This window comes from Zeugodacus cucurbitae, chromosome 2 (assembly GCF_028554725.1).
Source record: "Zeugodacus cucurbitae isolate PBARC_wt_2022May chromosome 2, idZeuCucr1.2, whole genome shotgun sequence".
Lineage (NCBI taxonomy): Eukaryota > Metazoa > Arthropoda > Insecta > Diptera > Tephritidae > Zeugodacus > Zeugodacus cucurbitae.
This window is the reverse complement of record NC_071667.1, coordinates 17,143,340-17,165,807: the sequence shown is the minus strand read 5'-3', so window position 1 is coordinate 17,165,807 and position 22,468 is coordinate 17,143,340. Positions and strand designations below refer to the sequence as shown.

Genomic DNA, 22,468 nt, shown 5'->3' with positions numbered 1-22,468 from the left:
AGCTGATAGTATGAAGCGTGGCGAGGCATCAACGTCATTATACAGAAGTGCCGATGTATGCGCTGTGAAGGGGAACAGTATGGCACAAGATGATAATCGGATTGATGAATTGATTGGCGAGTTTGGAGACATTTTTTTGGCGTCTGATATGAGTGTAGCATCACATATCGACTTGCAGCATCTCAGTCACACACATGCGGTGATGATAGATAAGTTGATAACCGAGTATCGACCAGCGAAGAACGTGAAGTCACCTGTCGAGATGAAAATTGTAATGAAAGACGAAGAGCCGGTATACGAAAGGCCGAGGCGAGTATCCTACGTAGATAGGATTTGTGTCGATGAACAAGTTGGACGATGGTTGGAAGAAGGGGTCATTAAACCCAGCACATCGGAATATGCATCACCAATTGTTCTGGTACCTAAAAAGAACGGTGAAAAGAGAATATGTTGCGATTATAGGAGATTGAATGCGAAAATACTAAGGGACAATTTCCCGATGCCATTGATGGATGAAGTAGTCGAGTGTTTGCAAGGTGCCCAGATATATACGACACTTGATTTGGTAAATGGATTTTTTCACGTGCCCGTAAGCGCCGAATCCACAAAATATACGTCATTTGTTACGGGTACCGGACAGTATGAGTTTCTGTATGTACCATTTGGAATTTGTAATTCACCAGCAGTGTTTGCAAGATTCATTCTAGCCGTATTCAGAGATTTGATAAAAGATGGGATTGTGATTGCGTACATGGATGACCTTATAATACCTTCCAAAGACGAATTCGAGGGCATCAAGAACTTGGAAGTTGTGCTGAAGACAGCTGCAGCTAGTGGATTGCGAATCAATTGGAGCAAGTGTCAGTTTCTGGTGAGGAAAGTTGAGTTCCTGGGTTATGTCATCAAGAATAGTTGCATAAAACCATCCGAGGCGAAGACGAACGCCATCAAACAGTTCCCGCTGCCACGTGATAAAAAAGCTATACAACGATTCCTTGGACTTACCTCGTACTTTAGGCGATTCATCGAAAGTTACGCAACAATTGCGAGACCATTGTCAGAAATGTTGAAACAAGATGTACGATATGAACTAGGTGAAGAGCAACTAACAGCATTCCAGCAACTAAAAGCGGCACTAATAAATGCGCCAGTTTTAACGTTATACGATCCGCAAGCAGTAACCGAGGTGCATACAGACGCATCGAAATTCGGATATGGGGCAGTACTATTGCAGAGGAATAGAGATGATCAGAACTTTCATCCAGTCCAGTATATGAGTCGGAAGACGAAACCGTGTGAGGAGTTTTACCATTCGTACGAACTCGAAGTCTTAGCCATCATCGAAGCACTCAAGAAATGGCGTGTATATCTGATAGGTATTAAATTCCGAATAGTAACCGATTGTAATGCGTTCGCCATGACGATGAAGAAACGAGACGTGCCCTTAAGAGTTTCGCGCTGGGCGATGTATTTACAAGATTTTGATTACGAAATACAGCATCGGAGTGGCACTAAAATGAGGCACGTAGACGCGTTGAGCAGAGTTTCCTGTCTACTCATGGAAGATTCATTGCGACACCGGTTAAAGCAAGCTCAAGAAGAGGACAATTGGGTTAGAGCTGTGCGGAAGGTTTTAGAAAAGGACGAATACGAGGATTACTATATGAAATACGGCATATTACACAAGGACCCCATCAAAGAGTTGATAGTAGTACCTTCACTCATGGAGGAGGAAGTGATAAGGATTGCACATAAACAAGGTCATTTCTCCAGTAAGAAAACACAAGATATAGTGGAGAAAACGTATTATATTCCACAGTTGAAAGCGAAAGCATCTCGCGTAGTAGAAAGCTGTATCGAATGTTTGGTAAACGAAAATAAAATAGGGAAAAAGGAAGGCTGGCTTAATCCAATTAACAAGGAGGACTGTCCTTTAGGTACATACCACGTCTATGGAAATGTCGAAGAAATCTTATAATTATTTACTTGTGGTTGTCGACGCATTTTCCAAATTTGTTTGGCTTTATCCAACAAAAAACACGGGAGCAAAGGCAGTAGTTGACAGACTTAGGAAGCAGTCGTCGGTATTTGGAAATCCAAAGCGCATAATCAGCGACAGAGGCTCCGCATTTACGTCAACTCTTTTCAAAGAGTACTGTGTGAAAGAAGGTATTCAGCATCTAACAATTGCCACGGGTGTTCCAAGGGGGAACGGACAGGTTGAGCGAATACACAAAATCGTGATACCTATGATATCGAAATTATGCCACGAAAGTCCTGGTGAGTGGTACAAACATGTAGAACGTGTACAACAGACTATAAACAACACTCCACCGCGTAGTACAAAAATATCGCCGTTCAAGATATTAACTGGATTAGAAATGCGAGTGGCTGAAATGCCGAATCTGGAAGAGCTTTTAGAAAACTTCGCAACAGAGCAAATCGACTCAGAGCGTGAGAAAAGCCGTCTTCAAGCGAAAGAGAACATAGTTCGTTTACAAGAAGAAAATCGCAAGACCTACAATGTTCGTCGTAAAGCTGAAGTTGAGTACAAAATTAACGAACTGGTAGCAATCAAACGTACACAGTATGGATCTGGGCTGAAGCTGAAGCCAAAATATCTTGGACCGTACAAGATCATTAAGCAGCTGAAACATGGCAGATACGAAGTTGCGAAAGTTGGAGATCACGAAGGACCCGGACGCACTACTACCGTCGCGGAATTCATGAAAAAATTTGATCCTTCATTCGGGTCGAATGAAAGTGCAGGATGGCCGATTGTGGGAAGCGGTGACAGGACAACACGTAGTGGACACACCTATTAATACGTACGCACACTCACCTCACTTACAAAAGGGCAACACTGACCTATGACAATAGGCAGCACTGATAGGGCACGACCAACTTAACAAATAGGACAAGAACACAGTCGTTAAACAGTCATCGTACATATAGGACGGTCAAACGGACGGACTTCACATATTCAGTTTATACATGAACATTTAACATTTAACATATTTTAAATAAAGTGTGTGTTAATTATAAAGTTGAACCAAGTGCGTTTATTTGAAGGGCTATCCTACATATATACATAAATGATCAGGATGACGAGTAGATTTGAAATCCGGATGTCTGTCCGTCCGTCTGTCCGTCTGTCCGTGCAAGCGATAACTTGAGTAAAAATTAAGATATCTTAATGACACTTGGAACACATGTTCCTTGGCACCCTGAGGAGGTTGCTTTCGAAAATGGGCAAAATCAGTTCACTGCCACGCCCACAAAATGGAGGAAACCGAAAACCTATACAGTGTCATAACTAAGCCATAAATAAAGTTATGAAAATGAAATTTGGAACATAGGATCCCATTAGGGAGGGGCACATTTGGATGTAATTTTTTTGGAAAAGTGGGCGTGACCCCGCCCTCAAATAAGTTTTTTTGGATATAACTCGCAAACCAATAAAGCTATATAAGCCAAACTTTCTGCAGTCGTTTCTTTTAGCCATTTCCTTATACAGTCCAAAAATGAAAGAAATCGGATAATAACCACGCCCACCTCCCATACAAAGGTTAGGTTGAAAATTACTAAAAGTGGGTTAACTCCCTAACGAAAAACGTCAGAAACACCAAATTTTACATAAGAAATGTCAGAAGAAAGCTGCACTGAGATTTTTCTACAAAATGGAAAATGGGCGTGGCGTCGCCCACTTATGGGTCAAAAACCATATCTCAAGAACTATTCGACCGATTTCAATGAAATTCGGTATATAACACTTTCTTGACACCCTGATGACACGGGTGGAATATGGGCGAAATCGGTTCACAACTACGTCTACTTCCCATATAACCCAATTTTGAATTCCATCTGATTCGTTCACTTTATAATGTATTCATAAGGAACCAATGAAGCTAGCGGAATAAAACTTTACACAAATACTGTATTTGAGCTGTGACATCACTTGTGGAAATATTGTCAAAATCGGACCATGACTTTTCAAGGCCCCTGATATCAAACATGAAGAACTCAGTGCCTAATGTTAATTTTTCACCGAAAATATAGGTAAATCCCTCAGATATTTTAATGTAACTCATTCCCTCTGAATTTTTTTCTTATAACAGTTTCTCTCTGTACCTGAAATGGTAAAAATCGGGTCATAACTTCCCCCAGATCCTATATACCTATTTCTAAGTAATATTAAATTAAGTGATCGTATAGTCTTCGATATATTGTATCTTGGTGGTGAAAACGAGTGAAATCGGTTTAGGAATTACGTCAGTCCCCATATACTATTTATGATGATTTTCGTTATTCTATCGAACTTTATGCCGAATATATGGGTCGAATTGTGTTGTCTTTATAAAATTACATCAATAAATTGCGAGAGTATAAAATGTTCGGTTACACCCGAACTTAGCCCTTCCTTACTTGTTTAAACTATTTTTTAGTTTCAAAATTTATTTTTGACTAAAAAACAACGCAAAAACTAAATAAAAATATTTAACTGATTACTATTAATAACAATATTTTTAAATTAAAATTAAATTTTTTAATTAACATTAAATTAAATTCCCAAAATGTTGTTTAATTTATTTACATATACATATCTAACTTTATATTTGTATAGTCCACAACTATCTTCCAATAAAAACTTTATAATAAATTGAATTTACTGCATCGCTTGTTTAACCAAATCGCATGACCCATTCTAATTTAAGGGACACTAGTTCGCGTCAGTGTCTCAACCACTGCTCCAAACTTTCAGCACACAAAATGCATAACGAATTGTGGCAGACACAATTACAATAAGTAAGGAAAGGCTAAGTTCGGGTGCAACCGAACATTTTATACTATCGCAATTTATTTAGAGATTTACCTATATTTTAGGTGAAAAATTACCCTTAGGCACTGAGTTCTTCATGTTTGATACCAGGGGCCTTGAAAAGTCATGGTTCGATTTTGACAATTTTTCCACAAGTGATGTCACAGCTCAAATACAGTATTTGTGTAAAGTTTTATTTCGCTACCTTTATCGGTTCCTTATGTATACATTATAAAGTGAACGAATCAGATGGAATTCAAAATTGGGTTATATGGGAAGTAGACGTAGTTGTGAACCGATTTCGCCCATATTACACCCGTGTCATCAGGGTGTCAAGAAAGTGTTATATACCGAATTTCATTGAAATCGGTCGAATAGTTCTTGAGATATGGTTTTTGACCCATAAGTGGGCGACGCCACGCCCATTTTCCATTTTGTAAAAAAATCTCAGTGCAGCTTCCTTCTGTCATTTCTTATGTCAAATTCCAAATTTCATTAAGATATCTCAATTTTTACTCAAGTTACAGCTTGCACGGACGGACAGACGGACGGACAGACAGACATCCGGATTTGAACTTTACTCGTCACCCTGATCACTTTGGTATATATAACCCTATATCTAACTCGTTTAGTTTTGAAACTTACAAACAACCGTTATGTGGACAAAACTATAATACTCTCTTAGCAACTTTTGTTGCGAGAGTGTAAAAACCTTTGTTATTGAAATTTAAGAAAATTATTTGCAGAAGCGGTAAGAGATTGTACTAAAACATTTCCGAAATGTACACAAAAACAAAAAAAACTAGGAAACGGGTAACGGGTAACGGTAATGGCAAATTAAATAGTAAACGTGAAAATAACTGAGCAACCAAAATACTACACATACAGCAGATAACTACAAGAAATATAAACTATAAATACACTCAAAAAAAAAACAACAACAAAAACCACACTAAATTAAATGCATATTATAAATTTAAAGCCGCTATGGCCACTGGATGTGACTTCGTATCTACTGGTAAACCGACCTACTGGCCTACCGATGCATGAAAATTACCTGACTTGATCGACTATTTTATCATTCGTCAAATATCAAAGGACTTCATTACCGTAGACACTGGCTTAGACTTAAATTCGGACCACTCACCGGTGTATTTCATTCTAAATGACCATCTAAAAGAAATCGAGCTACCACCATATCTCTCTAATAAACATACAGATTGGGAGTATTTTAAAGATATGCTTGACAAACATATTGATCCTACAGAAAATATAACAACACCTGATATCCTGGAATATGAAGTCTATGAATTTACGAAAGTTATTCAAGAATCGGCAAGGAAAAGTACTCCTGTCCTAAAGCAAAAAAACTTTTATACTAAATACCCTGCAGATATTCTGGATCTCATTAGTAAAAAGAGAAAAATGCGTAAAAAATGGCGAAACACGCGATTTCCTCAATATAAAAAAGAGCTGAACAATTTAACCAAACTTCTCAGTATCAAAATAAAACAAATTAAAAATCAAAACATTTCGAACTATATTAAGAAATTAACGCCAAACAAAAATACAGACTATTCTCTTTGGAAAGCTGTAAAAAATGCCAGGAAACCCATATTGGCTAATACTCCTCTCAGAAAGCCCAACGGTTCCTGGGCTAAAAGCGACGAAGAAAAAGCGGAAGTTTTTTCAGAGAAACTAACTAAAACGTTTAGTCCATTTTCGTTCCATGATAGCTTACCGCAGCTAGAAGCAACGCAATATGTAAGCGAAATTCAACCAGCTACAAAAAAAGAAGTGGAAAATATCATCAAAATTAGATTAAAGCCTAAAAAGGCTCCCGGCTTCGACTTAATTACAAGTGATGTATTGAAACATTTAACACCCAGAGCCTTAACAAAGCTTACATCGATAATAAACGTCTGCTTAAATCTTAAATACGTCCCAATGTCATGGACGGTATCCGAAATCATTATGGTACAAAAACCTGGGAAAAGCGCACATGAAGCCTCGTCATATCGTCCAATCTCATTGTTGCCTATTTTGTCTAAGCTACTCGAAGCTGTCATTATCAAAAGACTTGAGAACATAATTGAAGACAAAGGTATCATACCAGTTCATCAATTCGGTTTTAGGACTCAACATTCCACAATCGATCAAGTACATCGCATAACGAACATAATAGAAGATGCGATGGAAAATAAATTGATTTGCACAGCTGTGTTTCTAGACGTATCTCAGGCATTCGATAGAGTATGGCACCATGGTTTACTTTATAAATTAAAACGTTTCTTACCACAATACCTAACTGATTTGCTTGAATTTTACTTGAGCAACCGCTACTTCAGAATCAAGCAGGGACAATCGTATACCATATTGCAACCAATAAAAACAGGAGTACCCCAAGGTAGTATCCTGGGACCACTTTTATATATCATGTTCACTTCCGACATGCCTACGCCGACAAACTGTACAATTGCCACATTTGCTGATGATACCTGCATCAGGCAAAAGCGAAGTGGAAACGGCCAACAGTATTAAACGTAATATTTAGTTTCTGACAAAAAAAAAACGCTTATATTGTATTTATCTTTTAAAATTAGAAAAATATTGCTTGTTACTAAAATTTTGTTTTGTTTCACTAGTTGCAATCATATGAAATGTAAAAATATATCTAATTACGTTTCAATAAAAAAAAAAAAATATTATAAAAGAATATTTATACATACATACATTATGAATCGATTATATGTACACATATAAATATATTACATAACAAAACTTCTTGAAAATTAAACCTAACAGCAATTATGCATACATAAATATACATATACATATATATACATAATTGTGTTATGTATAATTGAAATTTAAAAAAGAAAACAGAAAAAAAAAACAAAAACATGTTGACATTAAAGTTCATAAAAACGAGAGCAAGAAATGGGGAGAGCGCAAGCTGCCAATTTTTATATCTTCATTTATGGCTTAGTTATGACACTTTATGTGTTTTTAGTTTTCGCCATTTTGTGGGCGTGGCAATGGTTCGATTCTGCCCATTTTCGAACTTGATCTTCTTATGGTGCCAAGGAATATTTGTGCCAAGTTTCGTCAACATATCTTAATTTTTACTCAAGTTACAGCTTGCACAGACGGACAGACGGACGGACGGACAGACATCCGGATGTCAAATCTACTCGTCACCCTGATCACTTTGGTATATATGACTCTATATCTAACTCTTTTAGTTTTAGGTTTTACAAACAACCGTTATGTGAACAAAACTATAATACTCTCTTTAGCAACTTTTGTTGCGAGAGTATAAAAAGCTTCGATCAGGCCCATGGTTATCTATTTATAGACCTAATTTTTCTCATCCGATTGATTTTAGATGAATCTCCAGGATTTACAAACAGCTATAACTTTGGAAATTATTTTTTTTTTCAAATTTTCGTGACTTCAAGTCAAAACGTTGTGTAATAATGCTATTTCTTTTTTAAAATAATATGATTTAATAGCAAAAAAAAATATACTGAAAACAACTATTTTTTTCGTGTCTCTGACTACCCCCAACCCCTTAACATGACTACCGTGCTTCACTACTACGTGACAGTTGAATCAAGGTATCCAGAATGGACCTGATTTGTAAATTATTTTAAATAGTATACTTACAACTAATGTTGCTGAAAAATACTACTTTAAATAAAAAACATGTTTCATGATGGTTAATACTTTTCGTTTAAAAACATTTATTGTTAAAATTTAAAATAAATAGATCAATATGCCAGCAGCACTTGGAAATATAATTTGTATTGTAAGAACTTTTCTAATAAAAATTCTTACTAAGTGATTATATGTATATCTATAAATAAGTTGCTATCGAAAGCTGCGAAGTTATTTAAAAAATCACCAAAGTGCGGAAAAGGCCGTGGTAGTGCATAACAATAATCCAAATTCGTTTGTTGTATAAAATAAGTTTTTAATTTAAATATGTTGATATATATATGTATCTACAATTGTTGTTTTTTTATTTGTAAATATTTTTATTATATTTTGGTATTGAATTTAAATAATTTATTTTCCATTTTTTTACATATGTAAATACAAATTGTTTATGTATAATAATGGAACTAAAATGAATGGTAGTTTAACTAAAGTTGAATAACGAAAGTTAACAAAATAAATTAATAAAAGCAAAGAACTGAGTTCAATTATTTGTTCAATACAAATAGGACACATTCTTCAGCTTATCTAAATTATTTGCCATTATGATTATTAAAATGCATTGTATTTGGATTACGTCATTCAACTTCAGTACACCTAGCATTCATTTCAGCACAAGCACCTTAACAGATTTTGTTATCGGCGATATACAATAAATTTATCTCGTTTACACTTATTACAATCGTTGCCAGTGGTTTAATAATAAATATATAGTTTTTTTTTAACTTCTAGTAAATTTTCTTCGCACATTTTTTGAACTGTTTTATCGTTTTCTTATGCGTGTATTGTATGTATGTACATTATAAGGAATGCCCGCTTTTTTGTAACATTATAAATTAGTATGCTATCAGGCAATGAATGTAAAAATAAATAGTAGATCTAACAATAAGATTCATAGATTATGTTGTTCTAAAATGCATCGGCAAAATATCACTTTATTGAAATTTTCTTTCAAATTCGGGAAAATTACCCATACCAGACCTTATCATAGGCGTTTGCAATGGATTATGACGCATATTATATTCAATGTTACTATTGTAATGCGGCCGATTATATTCTATAGCTTTTAATTCTCTAGCAGGTCGGTCATTATAATCTTGCAGTTGTTGTGTTGGTATCATTTTTCTTTTCATAAATGCATCTTTCCAAATCATTGCCAGTAGTGTATAAAATCCCGCAACAATTTTATTTATCGCCTCTATTACTTTTAGTATGATTGGTGTCATTACCTGCGTAAAGCGCGTAAATTCAAACATAAAACGCAAGGCGAAGGTACCCAAGTACTTGATGGCTACAACGCTGCCGGTCAACAGTGAGATCACAACTAAGCCCAGAAATTGTAGAAAATCTTTAATGTTATCTTTGTTTACATCATTCGACATAAAATCGTAAACTGAGTGTTTTATGGTTGTACCCCAGTCGCGCACCACGTTAACGAAGTCTTCATAACCGATTTGTAGCACTTCGGGTTGTATCATAATTGGATTGCTCACCATATCCTCGCCAAATTGTGGTGCGTTCTTCGAAAGCTTCACTGAATCATTTGCTATTAACGCCGACTTTGACGCATCACTGACGTACATCAATGCCGGCGTTGATAATTGAGTTCTTTCAATTCGCGTTTCAGTTTCTACATTGCGCACAACATTTAGCTTTAATATCACTTCATTCTTTCGGAATCGTATACTCTTTATACTGAACCAATACTGGCCGAATGCAACTTCCTGCAGTTGTATCCAAATGTGTGTGTCTAGTGTGTTCTTTTTAGGCGTTATTCCCATAAAAGCACCGTGTGTCACGCCAATCCAGACCTGCTGTGTATGTTGATAAAAGATTTGCAATTTGCATTTAATGTCCAACAATAAACGCTCCAAATCACGTTCACCGCGATGTAGACCAATTATATCTCTATAGCCGCCTACAGCATCCACGAAACGACGTTCCTCATAGTAACCGCGAAAAAACCTTGATTTCAGCAATTTTTTGCAAAGTGATTGCAAAGCTTCTTCTTGAGGAGACATATATGTCGATGTCTTACTACTTTCTTGAAGTAATGATTCCTGTTCTGCCATTGTTTGAATTTGTATCTAAATAAAGACCGTACAATGGTTACAAATTTGAAATGCCATCATTGACCTTGAGAGTATTTTTCCACCTACCTTCACTTTTATATCTAAACAAAGTTAACATTTATTGACTGCCAGCAATTTTGTAATCCAAATTGTTTTTGGACTTTGATTTTCGTATTATTCTTCAATTTATGTTTCGGCCGTTGGCTACAGTTTCTTTTATTAATTATACAAAAGTTCTAAGGAGCGTTTAATATTTTAGTCGTTCGCCTATAGATTTGAATAAGTATTTTTGTAACACAAAGCGAAATTTTGGTGGTTTTACTCAAAATTTGTTTGGTTTAAACTTTAAAGCAAGAAAATATTTTGTTAAATTAAACAACTGAGCAGCTGTTTACTAGAGTTGCCATTATTTATGAGTATTGGAACAAGCAGTTAAACAATAAAATGGCCCAATGTCTGGCAAAAAAATTGTTTAAAAAAACCAAATTTTTTAAATCTTACTTATGATATATTAATAAAAATGCATGAAATAACTATAGTTATAACGAAATAAACCCTTACGAAATAAAAAACCCTTACTAAACCCTTCTGAACAAAATAAAAAGTTCTAACTATTTTAGTACATTTTTGTGGCAATTCTATTTAACCTTTGAAAGAGAAGTGAAACATATGCTTGTAAACAGAAAGTGATTACAAAAAGAAAATAAAATTCAAAACATTGTGATGGTTTTCTAATTACTATCCAAAGGCTCTTTCTGAATATCACTGAAGTGAACTGGATATTAAAATGGGAAGAAATTCAAATGCAACTTTTGTAAATAATGCACGCATCCAAAAGGAGCAGCTACAACTTTGTAAAATTCAAAAGGAGCTGGAAACCATTATAGGCAGAGTAAATGAAGCCATAAACGAATTAAAGGCAAGTAAAATTCAATTCTTGACTTGAATTTATATATTAATTTTGTATTTTTACCGTACAGGTGGAAGAACTACAGTTAAAAGCAGGAGCAGCAGCAGCTTTGAGTGAAAATATGCGATCCGCAAATCTAAACAAATCATGTGAGCAAGAGCTACCCAGCACGAGTAACCAGGCCAGTTTATCACTCGCTCAATTGCCACATAACATACCATGCAGATCAACAGAACAAGATAATGTGCAAATCGATGCAGTTATTATCAATAAGCAAATTATATATTTAAACACAGATCGGAAGGCCAACAATAACATAGAGGAAGAGGAGGAAGATGACATGTAGTAGCAGCAAGCAGTAGTGCCTAATTATGATTTATTCTGAAACACCCGCACATTTTTATTACACATATAATTTGTGATGTTTTTATTCATAAATAAATGTATTTTATTAAAATAGACCAAATATATGCTTTTATAAATAACAAAATATTTAATCAAATTAACATTATACAATATTTATATAAATAATTTCTTTAATTAATATGCACATTCTTTACTTATTAAGCTGATGGTTGAGAAGTTTAATTTCATATTTTAAGAATTTAACCATGCATATATTTACACTTTGAAGCAAAAAAGGTTAAAATTAAACCATTTGATGTGTATGTACTGAGGTAGTACAGAGATGGATAATTATATATTAATGATTATGCTATTTTTAAACGCGCTGGTTCAAAGTTTTAACTGAAATATACTGCAAAGTTTTCCGACTATTAAACTATAAAAATGGTCACTTGTTTACGTACATATAAATGAAAAATGCTCGATGAAATATATATCATCAGTTATCTCTCAGCATTACCAACTTATACTACTAAAGCTTATTATGGTCCTTCTCAGAACGTTATGATTTGTTAATGTTTCAATCAAATATCATCATCACTAGATGAGCTAGAGGTACGTCGGCTTTTCTTCTTTTTTGGTGACTCATCGGAGCTGGAAGAGTCGCTAGAATCACTTGAATTACTTGTACCAGAATTAGACGAATCACTTCCAGAACCGTCATCACTACTATCACTGTCACTATCTGAATCTGAAGAACTGCTATCACTAGAAGAATCGTCGTCTGAATCCGACGAACTACTATCGCTTGAAGAAGATTGTGAGTCTGAATTTGATCCTTTCGAGGCATTCCCTGCTGATGATCCGGATGAAGTGCGTGTACGTTTTGAACGCTTTGCTTTTGTTCCCTTTTTCAATGCGACTGTTGTACTACTCTCATTACTTTCAGCGCTTACTTTGTCAGCTAGGCGTTTTTTAAGTTGTTTGGTACGTGAACTGCGATGTACATATTTACGTTTCTCTTTACATTCGTACGACCAATGTCCAAGTTGTAAGCATTTTTGACAACGTACACCATTTGGGAAAGCAGCCGCCAGTTTGGCATTACTAAAAGAAAAATAAATAAGTTTACTTATTTTAATTTTACATATTACGAGGAGCAACGTGCTCAAAGAAACTTACCGCTTTTTAATAGAAAGTTTACGTGCAGCGAGACCTACGAGCGTCATTTGAATGCTTTTTAGGTGCATTGACATCCCCAAAAAAACACCGATATTTTCTTATAATATTTTAAAAAATGCAGATAAATAATTTCGTCAATTTTCGTCGAACTGTATTTTATAAATGAAATATGTAAAAACACTGAAATGTTGATGCTTTTATTTATTAATTTTTACCTCCTTTTGTTATGACCTTCTTTCAATGTTGCCACTAAAGCAAAAAAAAAAAACGTTAATGATGTCAAATTAATTATCGTTTATCGATATATAACGTATCTGAAATTCGTAAAAACATTTAGTATTGAATATATATAATTAAGTGTATTAAAAAAATAAATAAAATAAAAATACTAAACAAATAAATAATGCATTATTGCTTGATGTACAATAAAATCATAAAAATAATTTTTTTTTACTTATGTCTATATTTGGTCGATAAACTAACCTCAAAATTTGTATTTCTTCAATATAATTCAATAAAGTAATTAAGACAATTTTATCAATTTCAGCTAAACTATTTCTTTTTTCACTTAAATATTTATTGATATGTCTTCTTCTATTCCTTATATCATATTTCCCCACCAATATGCAAAGTAAACAACAAAACAAATACAATAATTGCAATATTTACTTTGCCATTTCATGTACTTTTAATTTACTTGTTTACCATTTCTGTTTTTCTCCACAATTCTCTCAACACATATGCAAAAAATACCGCCTTTGTTTTTGTTATACAACGAATGTGCTATTCTTGTTTTTGTTTACTTCGGTATTTGCGAAAGCGATGTGCATAACAACAAGAATCGGAACAAGGACGTAAATGGCGAAAAATCAATAAACGGACACGACGGACACGGCAATAACAGCATCAATCGCAGCGGAAGAAAAATAAAGGCAAAATGTCCTTTCACACACACAAATGCTTATTTACATATATGCATATGCAACATATACATACACATGTAAATATTTGGCAAGTGCAAGTGGACTGTTCGTTCACTTCATTTTAGCGACAGTTGGCATGCAGTTAAAATGTATTAAAGGCACATAGAGACATTGGGCGTGTTAGGGCTTTAAAATAAATATTAAATAAGTGCAAATGTATTTAATAACTAACATATATAAGTCGATTAATACAAAATTTCTAAAATTTGTGCAGAGTATGCAATTTTGAATGAAGTGTTGCTATAAAATATAAAAAATATTGCTTAACGCTTGCATATCTCTTAGTATATATTAAGAATATCCAATTTCATAATTAATGAATAATTTAAAACTGTTCTAAATACCATAAGAGTTGTGATTTAAACGTATCCTTAATTAAAACGATAATGGTTAGCAAGAGTGCAGTAAGCGGCGAGGAACGCCCCGTTTTTATTCCACCTCGAAAGCGGCAGACATCAAAAAAAGTGAATGGCGCACAAAACTACGTGGATCACATAGTTAATGTTCAGGTGGGTGTTTATGAATTAATGAATTTTATTTTAGCATAAATCGAAACCAAAATTGTTAATATTTTATATTTTTTAATTTTCTATTGAAATTAATTTGATACTGTGTTTGTGTGTGTGAAACAATACTGACGCAAGCAAATAAGTAGGGTAAATGAAACTTTACAGACACCTAATATGAAATTTGAATATGTATTTTCAGCTCGACTTTTACTTTCGTTACAGACAACGAGAGCATCTTTGTTGCCTTAATTTGCCAAATTTGAAGACTATTAAATATTTCATGATGTCTGTTATAAATAGTTAAATATCACTTTTTCATTAGAATATCTATTATTAGAGTCTCAAGTTAAATTATGGAATTATTTTATATTAAGTACATAAATATACTATTGTAATTTTAAAATCTCACATAATCTAGTTCGGAGAACCCATTTAAAATCATTACATTACTCTTCAACTACAGAATCGACAAAAACTATCACCATCCAATCCGGCACTTGATGAGGACCTACTGAAAACATCATTAATATTGAAAAACAAACAACCACTGCCACAAATACCAGGCTCACAATGCAATGGAGACACTGCCGACGACCGGTCGACACATAAGTCCTCACAATCTGTGGATAATATTTATGAAGATGACAATGAGTTGCAAAATTTCGAAAGCGTATCACAAGGCACAAAATCGACAAATCGTCATGAAAGCACCACAGTTACACCGAGCAGTTATTCAGAGAGTAGCTTGGATGCAAAATCACACGATTGTCTTAGTAATCGTTCATCGTCCAAGAAACGTGTCAATATACGTACCGATCCATCACATATACGTAGTCAACGTGAATCGCCGGAAATAGCCAACTATGAAGATTTAGAATCCGGTGAAACCAGTGTTTTGAATATCGATATGCACAGTTTGGAGCGGTACAACACGAGGAGGTCAATGGACAGCAATTATCTAACTATGACAGGTACGTTGTCTGAGAGGGTGGATGAAATATTTACTTTCAACTAATATATGAATCTATTGGTTGGTCTAGTAGTTTTTTCAATATGTTTAAAGCGGCTTAACCTTTTCATTACATTTTAATTTTCAATACCATGTGATTATAGATCTAGTTTCTGTATCTATTTAACAGGTCCTCTATCGTTTGTTCTCCACTCTATACTGCTAGGCCCAATGGAATCGTTTTTTTACAAACCATTGCTGAAATTATCGAAGAAAAATGTCCTGTTATATTTTCAGCTTATAAAACACTTGATTATAGTCATAATTCGGCAAACTCTATTTTCGGAGTATTGCATTGTCTTGATATGTCGTAAGCATCGAATGTATTAAGATTCTTGATCTCTCCACTCGACAGAATTGCATCTGAGATTAAACGGATTTCAGAAAATTTTGCAAATTACGGAATAAACTCGATATCTCTTTATATTTTTGTGAGACTAGTTGGGATTCTCAAAGCCTTTTTTAGATACTTCTTTATGTTAGTGATATCAGAAATCTTTTTTTAATTATCTTTCAGAAAAGTGAAAACAAAGCCAAAAATATCAATAAATAAAATAATAATTATCAATTAAGTGATCTTAATGATATGAAGTTTAATAAATAATGTTTTCCTTTATCTTCATGATCTTTCCGTACAGGCACAATTAAACGCGGTCGCAAAAAGGGTCAGAGCGTTGATCTACAAATCAATATTAGTCGTGAAGAATTGGAGCAGATCAATGCAGTTGCAGCAGCTACACAAGTGAATAAAAAACAGAATTTATGTTGCACCTGCGCACCGAAAACCGGCGTACATATCCTAATGCTATCGCTAATATGTCTTCCATTCGTGACTATAATCTCGAGCATTTATTCATTTTATATCGGCACATTAACTTGGTACAATATGTTTAATTACTTTAATGAAGAGAAATCGTGTATATATAAATTCTTTATGTCGCCCATATTAATACTCGCCTATCCGGTGGGCATACTCGTTTGCACCGTGGGTCTGGGCCTCTACTCGGGTATTGCACAATTGAGTCTACAACTAAATAGTTGGTTAAATGAGATAGCCGACATTGAGAAGGGCTTCTACGGTTGGCTATGCTCTTTTCTACATCTCTCCGATTGTAGTCCATACGAGGTTGTCATACTTATGGATATACAACCAGCACATGACGTACCACGTGTACATGTGAATACCTCTACGGAAGAGCTATCACTCTAAGCACTCGAAGATTGCAACAAGGTGAATATAGGTGTATTAACAACTCAATAGTGAACACAAACCGTCGAAAGGATAGTGATATAAGTTACTTAATTATTGTAGAAGCAAATCGTGAAATGCAACTATAGTAATTTTGTAGAAACGTAATTTTTTGTGGCTAGCTAGCGAAGGATGTGATTCCGCGTTTTATCAGGTGATAATGAGAATATATATTTTGAAAATATACTAATATATAATAAGAGACTTAATATGCTATCTGTTTGGTATAATTTGCATAATATTGTACAATATATAATATATCCGCTTTTATATACAGGCGTAAAACAAACCAGCTCATCTATTTCATAATTAATTTTAACTATACACATGAGATTTGGAAGAATGCACCATTCACAAAAATATAAAATGCATCAAAGAAAATAAACTAGGTTAAGAAAGAGCTGATTTTAAATGATTATAAAATTTGTATACTCTCATACTTTACTGGATCCCAAATTCTTATAGAAAGCTGTCAAGTTTCCATTTTTTTATTAATTTAATATACTATGTATTTAAATTCTCCTTAAAATACAACACTGTAAATATGGCCATTTAGGTTAAGTTTCCATATTAATTACAACAAAGGACCGCACATTTTTTAAAAGAAATGGGGTCTGCTTAAATATTCAGGTTAGTAAAGGGATTTTCAATAAGAACGCATAAATCGGCCGATGCTGCTGCAATTTCACGTTCGATATTCGTACGAAGGTTATCAATCGGTTGTTGGCATAGATCATAGACTTGACGTAGCCCCACAGGAAATAGTCTAACGCACGACCGAGGCGGCCAATTTACTGGGAACACGTTCACCAAACTTGGTTTTCAATAAAGCGATTGTAACATTCGCTGTGTGGCTTGTAGCGTGGTCCTGTTGGAATAACATATTGTCCAAGTCCATATCATCCAATTCCGGCCAAAAATATTCGGTTATCATTGAGCGGTGGCGATTCCCATTCACAGCAACGTGCCGGTCTTGATCAGCACGGAAGAAGTGACTCATGGAGTACGTGTGGATTGTTGCCTGACCAATAATGCATTTTTTGTTTATTGACGAAGCCAGAAATGAGACCCATCGCTGAAGATGATTTTTCATTGAAAATCCGATTAATTTTCTAGTTGTTGCTCAGCCCCATTCACAAACATACGACGATTCTGGTGGTCAAGCGGCTGCAGTACTTGCCCAACGCTTGAGAACGGCGTGTGAGCGACTGATATGGTCTTCATCAATTGATGCGCTAGCGGCAGCAATATTCTCGACACTACAGGCACGTCTTTATCTCATTGGCACGGACGTATTTTGTACTGTGCCTGTGGATTCAAATTTATCCATTAGACGCTAAATTTTTGATCTGACTGGACGATTATGACGACCATAAATTGGACGTAGCGCTCTTAAATTAGTAAATTTTAATAATTTCGCCTCGTTGTTGGATCGTTTAACTTTCCATTATGAAATGGCAAACCTTACTGAAGAGAAATGTCAAAATATGGCGTCGTTTGCTGTCCCTATCGGTCTACTTTTATAGCCTCCCTTTTGAAACACCCTTTAAATACGGATATTAGAACCATTACTTTGAAATTATATGAAAACATGATTCCATGGTTACACAACCCATTGGTTGATGACTCACTTTCTGTCTAGATCCTATATCAAAGGAATTTACAGCTAACATATATTTCTTGCTCACAAGTAAAATTAATTTTTACCGGAAAATTATTAATTTATGCATCGTAACTGTGATGATTGTCCCATCATTTCTAAGAATTCCTCCCATTTTAAATGGGATAACTCGGGTATTCTACTTTTAGTATCTTAGAAAAAAAGTTACATACATATGTTATATATAGTGACAGATTGGAAATGTACGGATATAATGGTGTTTTTAAAATAAGTTTGCTAGTTTGCAAACAGAGGCCGGCTCCCAAGCTTAACTATACCGTACTAAATGCTAAACACAAATAATTAAATTAAGATTAAAAAATTATCATTAGCGCTTACAAGAATTTAATAAATTTTTACTAAAACGTCCGGTTATAAAACTGAATTGCTTTACATGAAATCCTACGTGCTGTTATTTTGCGTCTATTAATTTGATATTCAAATATTTTGAGCGAAGTTTAATTAGTTTAAGATTCATTTATTGTGCAATATTCATTTGCAATATAAGTATTCTAATGCGATATCGGTACAAATCGAAAAATTAAAGAAATAAGTGGATGAAATAAAAATAAAAATGTAAAAAATTAATTAAACTAATGAAGCGAAATATTATCAGCTACTTGATGAACTTAAAGTGCATTTCGAACATATTCCTTTTTTCACGTAGTGCAGCTACATATATACTACATGTACTTAATAGTATTACATTCAATTATAATAAAAACATGCATTTGTATATACAAGTACACATACGAGTAAAAAGCATTTATTTATTTTGCGCAAAATAACTCAAGTCATTGCAACTTAAATATAGATTTAAGTGTAATAAAGATAATTTGAACGCGTATACAAATTAAGTATGGGAAAACTAAATAATTATGTGATAAAAAATTAATTACAATTTGCTGCTTTGACAAACAAAAATTATACAATTGCAATTTGAATAAAAAATTATAATAGTTTATAAACCCCGACGACTGTGCTGCATTTATTGTTCGAGAAATCTATGATTATACAAAATACCTATTGTAATTATTGAATTTGTCAGTAATTGTACAATGACATTTAATAATTTGAAATTTAAAGAGTTTAATTTTAAATCGGTAGTTTCTTTCTAAGCTAAAGTTTTATGTATTTTTAAAAACTAAGAATTTTCCAATTCAATGTTCGAGTTAAAATCGAAATGTATGCCAAAAAATAGATAATTCTTCGAAGATGTCGCAATAAATCTGAACGAAATTATATATATTTCATTGCGTTTTAATTAAGAATAATTTTTATTCCAAGTACAAAGAGTTTCAACGGAACTCATAATTAGAAAACTATTAACCAATTAACTATAATGTATTGGAATTCGTGGTTCACGGAGCTATTGCTATAAGATCTTTGACTTTGAAACAATACTTTAAAATATTGACCCGTTTGGTTCAGCGGCGCTCAACTCATTAATTTTAGGCCTACTCGACAGCTGTGTCATCCTCGAAATGTCAAAAATACTTTGAGTCATTACTATGTATATATCAAAATTAAGACAAATTGCAAGTCAGGAATTACAAGTGTATCATATAGAACAGTAAATGTCCCACAGCAGCGAATAGTCAGAAATTTGTTTTTTTTTTTTTTTGTAGGTACTGTGATCTATTAAAACGCAGTCAACGCAGCAGATCCATAATAATGTCGTTGTAAACCTCACGAATCCAACTGAACACAGGTTTGAATACCCCTTGCTTAATCTATAACATAGAAAAAATGATATTTCTAAAGCTATTGATAATGTTCAACGATTTTTGGGACGGTGGAGCGGTTACTTATTGCCGACTTTAAACAAACATAGACTCTGAATCTATATAAGTGAACACTCAAGCCACTCACCATTCAGTTCATCATCGGTTGGAAATACAAAAACGGCTTGTTTTCATATCTGTTGTATTAAAAAAGATTTTTGTACAATTTCATCAATCTCATGAAGCAATTTATATTATACAAACTAGGGTCCTTAAAATTATTCGAATAACCCGAAAACCGATTATTCGAATATCCGGTTTGTAACCGTTCGTATTAATATTAACCGATTAATACTATTCGAATAGACGACTATCGTATATTTTCTTCTATGGGAAGAGTCGTTCTAATACAATTATGATACGTTTATTCGAATAGTTGCTCTGCTGCGAGTATTTGTATAAATGAAAATTATTTGAAATCGAAGCAGAATTTTTATTTTTGTTTATAATATATAAAAATAGAAATTTAATGAACTTGCCCTTTTCGAATAGTCGACAACGAACGGTTAACCGGATAGTCGCAAATGAGCTTTTCATCAAATAGTCGACAACTCACGACTATCCGGATACTACAAACCGAATATTATTATTCGAATAATGCCCTATCCGGTTAGTCTATTAGTCGAATACCAAGAGATCTAATACAAACGTGACTATCACATGTCCCAAACTCTTATTCCACCTGTAGAGGCATTGCTTATCGCCAGCAATTACCACTTCAAATTATTTAATTAGTTAAAAACAATAAAGTAATTGACTTTTTGAGTATTTTCAATTTTGCAAATAAAACTTATTGATCGAGGTATTATAAACATGGGGATCCCCAGCCGGTACTTAAATTTAAGAAATCTTTACGATCAACTGGGTTGCGTTCCAATATTGAGTGTTCTCAATCTGTTTCATTATTTTTCAATCTGTAATTTTATCGTAATCTGGTTGGCAGGTAACAATAGCACTTTGGTGATCTTTTGAAGATATTTGTCGAAATTGTTCATGATAACCTCGGCGTAAGGTGGAACGATGTAAGAAAATTATGTTGATATATGTTTAGACTAATGCCTCACTTCAATGCACGATTAATTCTCTACGAATAGGGTATAAGCACCAAGTAAATAAAAACGTTTCAAGCTTATCGATGTAAACATTGTTAATAATCACCAGGAACACACTGATTGTTCGCAGTTGCGATAGCAGTAGCTGCTTGAAATTATAAAACATATTTACAAAGTAATGATAATAACGGTGAATGTCAAGGGGAAAATTAATTTGTTGTATTTACAGCAAATAAACAGCTGTTTGTGCACCAATTATTTCACAAAGCTTTAGTTGCTGATTTACATTTACAAATGGATAATTCGAAAAGTTTTTGCTTTCTTTTCGTGCTTGTTTACATGTTTACTCAATGGATTTTTTCATACACAACTTTTGTTTTAACATAATACAATTCACTATTTCAACACGTGAGCTTTTATCATGCGTAGTATAAATTTACAAATTTATAAATATATATTTGTATTGTTGTATATATATTCAATTTATTTTTAAACTATTCAACGCCATTAATTGCGAGCTCCATGTATGTGTACAAGTACATATGTGAATATGTACATACATATGTAGTTTAAGAACCGGCAGAAAATACAAGTAGTTGTAGCTTGTATATATAAAATATAAACAGATAACATATTGACATATGAGTATATTTATGTACATACATACCTTTGTATAAACGTATGACGTACAAGTATTTCGTATTATATTAAAATAGCTTAAGTTCACTTTAGTACATATAAGATACTTAACAGTGCATTCTCCACTGTATCCGAAGAAAAAAATATTATGATTAATACATATTACTTATAAGCTTCGAATCGTTAAATTTATTTAAGTTGCCCAATAGAAGTACTAGCTTAAGGGGCTATACCAGTGTGACAATTTGCTGACAAAATTGCTGACAACATAACTCAACGAGAAATTGACCGATCGACTGAAAATGAGTACTCTTGAATATATTTACTATACAATGACCTACGATCTTTTTGATTGGTTGATCATTGTCAATTTGGCATTAAAACAAAGACCATATTTTACCTAAAAAAACGACATTTTTTTCAGAACCACCCCATTTTGTTAATTTTTGATATTATTCAAAAATCGTAGTTCATTGTATAGGATATATGTATATTCAGCTTTAATAACCTTCTAAATTTTATTTGTCTCAGCTAC

General features: G+C 33.7%; 4 protein-coding genes across 4 annotated transcripts; 2 read left to right on the top strand and 2 right to left on the bottom strand.

Annotated features, from left to right (window-relative positions):
* Positions 1–8,530: 8,530 nt before the first annotated feature.
* LOC105216608 (uncharacterized) lies at positions 8,531–11,006 on the bottom strand. The gene is made up of 2 exons (XM_011191195.2): positions 10,699–11,006; positions 8,531–10,626 (listed from the first exon to the last, which is right to left on the bottom strand). The coding sequence occupies exon 2, from the start codon at positions 10,609–10,611 to the stop codon at positions 9,475–9,477; it is 1,137 nt and encodes a 378-aa protein (XP_011189497.1). The 5' UTR covers positions 10,612–10,626; positions 10,699–11,006; the 3' UTR covers positions 8,531–9,474.
* A 240-nt stretch (positions 11,007–11,246) lies between these two features.
* Positions 11,247–11,987, top strand: LOC105216609 (uncharacterized). Its single transcript, XM_011191196.3, has 2 exons — positions 11,247–11,530; positions 11,592–11,987. Exons 1-2 carry the CDS (start codon positions 11,399–11,401, stop codon positions 11,865–11,867), a joined length of 408 nt encoding a protein of 135 aa, XP_011189498.1. The 5' UTR covers positions 11,247–11,398; the 3' UTR covers positions 11,868–11,987.
* Positions 11,988–12,236: 249 nt separating this feature from the next.
* LOC105216611 (zinc finger CCHC domain-containing protein 10) lies at positions 12,237–13,275 on the bottom strand. Its single transcript, XM_011191197.3, has 2 exons — positions 13,049–13,275; positions 12,237–12,973 (listed from the first exon to the last, which is right to left on the bottom strand). The coding sequence occupies exons 1-2, from the start codon at positions 13,120–13,122 to the stop codon at positions 12,451–12,453; spliced, it is 597 nt and encodes a 198-aa protein (XP_011189499.1). The 5' UTR covers positions 13,123–13,275; the 3' UTR covers positions 12,237–12,450.
* Positions 13,276–13,901: 626 nt separating this feature from the next.
* Positions 13,902–21,262, top strand: LOC105216612 (uncharacterized). The gene is made up of 3 exons (XM_011191199.3): positions 13,902–14,540; positions 15,004–15,511; positions 16,188–21,262. Exons 1-3 carry the CDS (start codon positions 14,418–14,420, stop codon positions 16,757–16,759), a joined length of 1,203 nt encoding a protein of 400 aa, XP_011189501.1. The 5' UTR covers positions 13,902–14,417; the 3' UTR covers positions 16,760–21,262.
* Positions 21,263–22,468: the final 1,206 nt, after the last annotated feature.

Excerpts from the sequence above, each read along its gene's own strand:
- LOC105216608 (XM_011191195.2), bottom strand. The coding sequence starts at position 10,611 with ATGGCAGAACAGGAATCATTACTTCAAGAAAGTAGTAAGACATCGACA.
- LOC105216609 (XM_011191196.3), top strand. The coding sequence starts at position 11,399 with ATGGGAAGAAATTCAAATGCAACTTTTGTAAATAATGCACGCATCCAA. Across the intron at positions 11,531-11,591 it reads AAGCCATAAACGAATTAAAG|GTGGAAGAACTACAGTTAAA; the intron begins GCAAGTAAAATT and ends TTTACCGTACAG.
- LOC105216611 (XM_011191197.3), bottom strand. The coding sequence starts at position 13,122 with ATGTCAATGCACCTAAAAAGCATTCAAATGACGCTCGTAGGTCTCGCT. Across the intron at positions 12,974-13,048 it reads AAACTTTCTATTAAAAAGCG|TAATGCCAAACTGGCGGCTG; the intron begins GTAAGTTTCTTT and ends TTTTTCTTTTAG.
- LOC105216612 (XM_011191199.3), top strand. The coding sequence starts at position 14,418 with ATGGTTAGCAAGAGTGCAGTAAGCGGCGAGGAACGCCCCGTTTTTATT. Across the intron at positions 14,541-15,003 it reads ATCACATAGTTAATGTTCAG|AATCGACAAAAACTATCACC; the intron begins GTGGGTGTTTAT and ends CTTCAACTACAG. Across the intron at positions 15,512-16,187 it reads CAATTATCTAACTATGACAG|GCACAATTAAACGCGGTCGC; the intron begins GTACGTTGTCTG and ends CTTTCCGTACAG.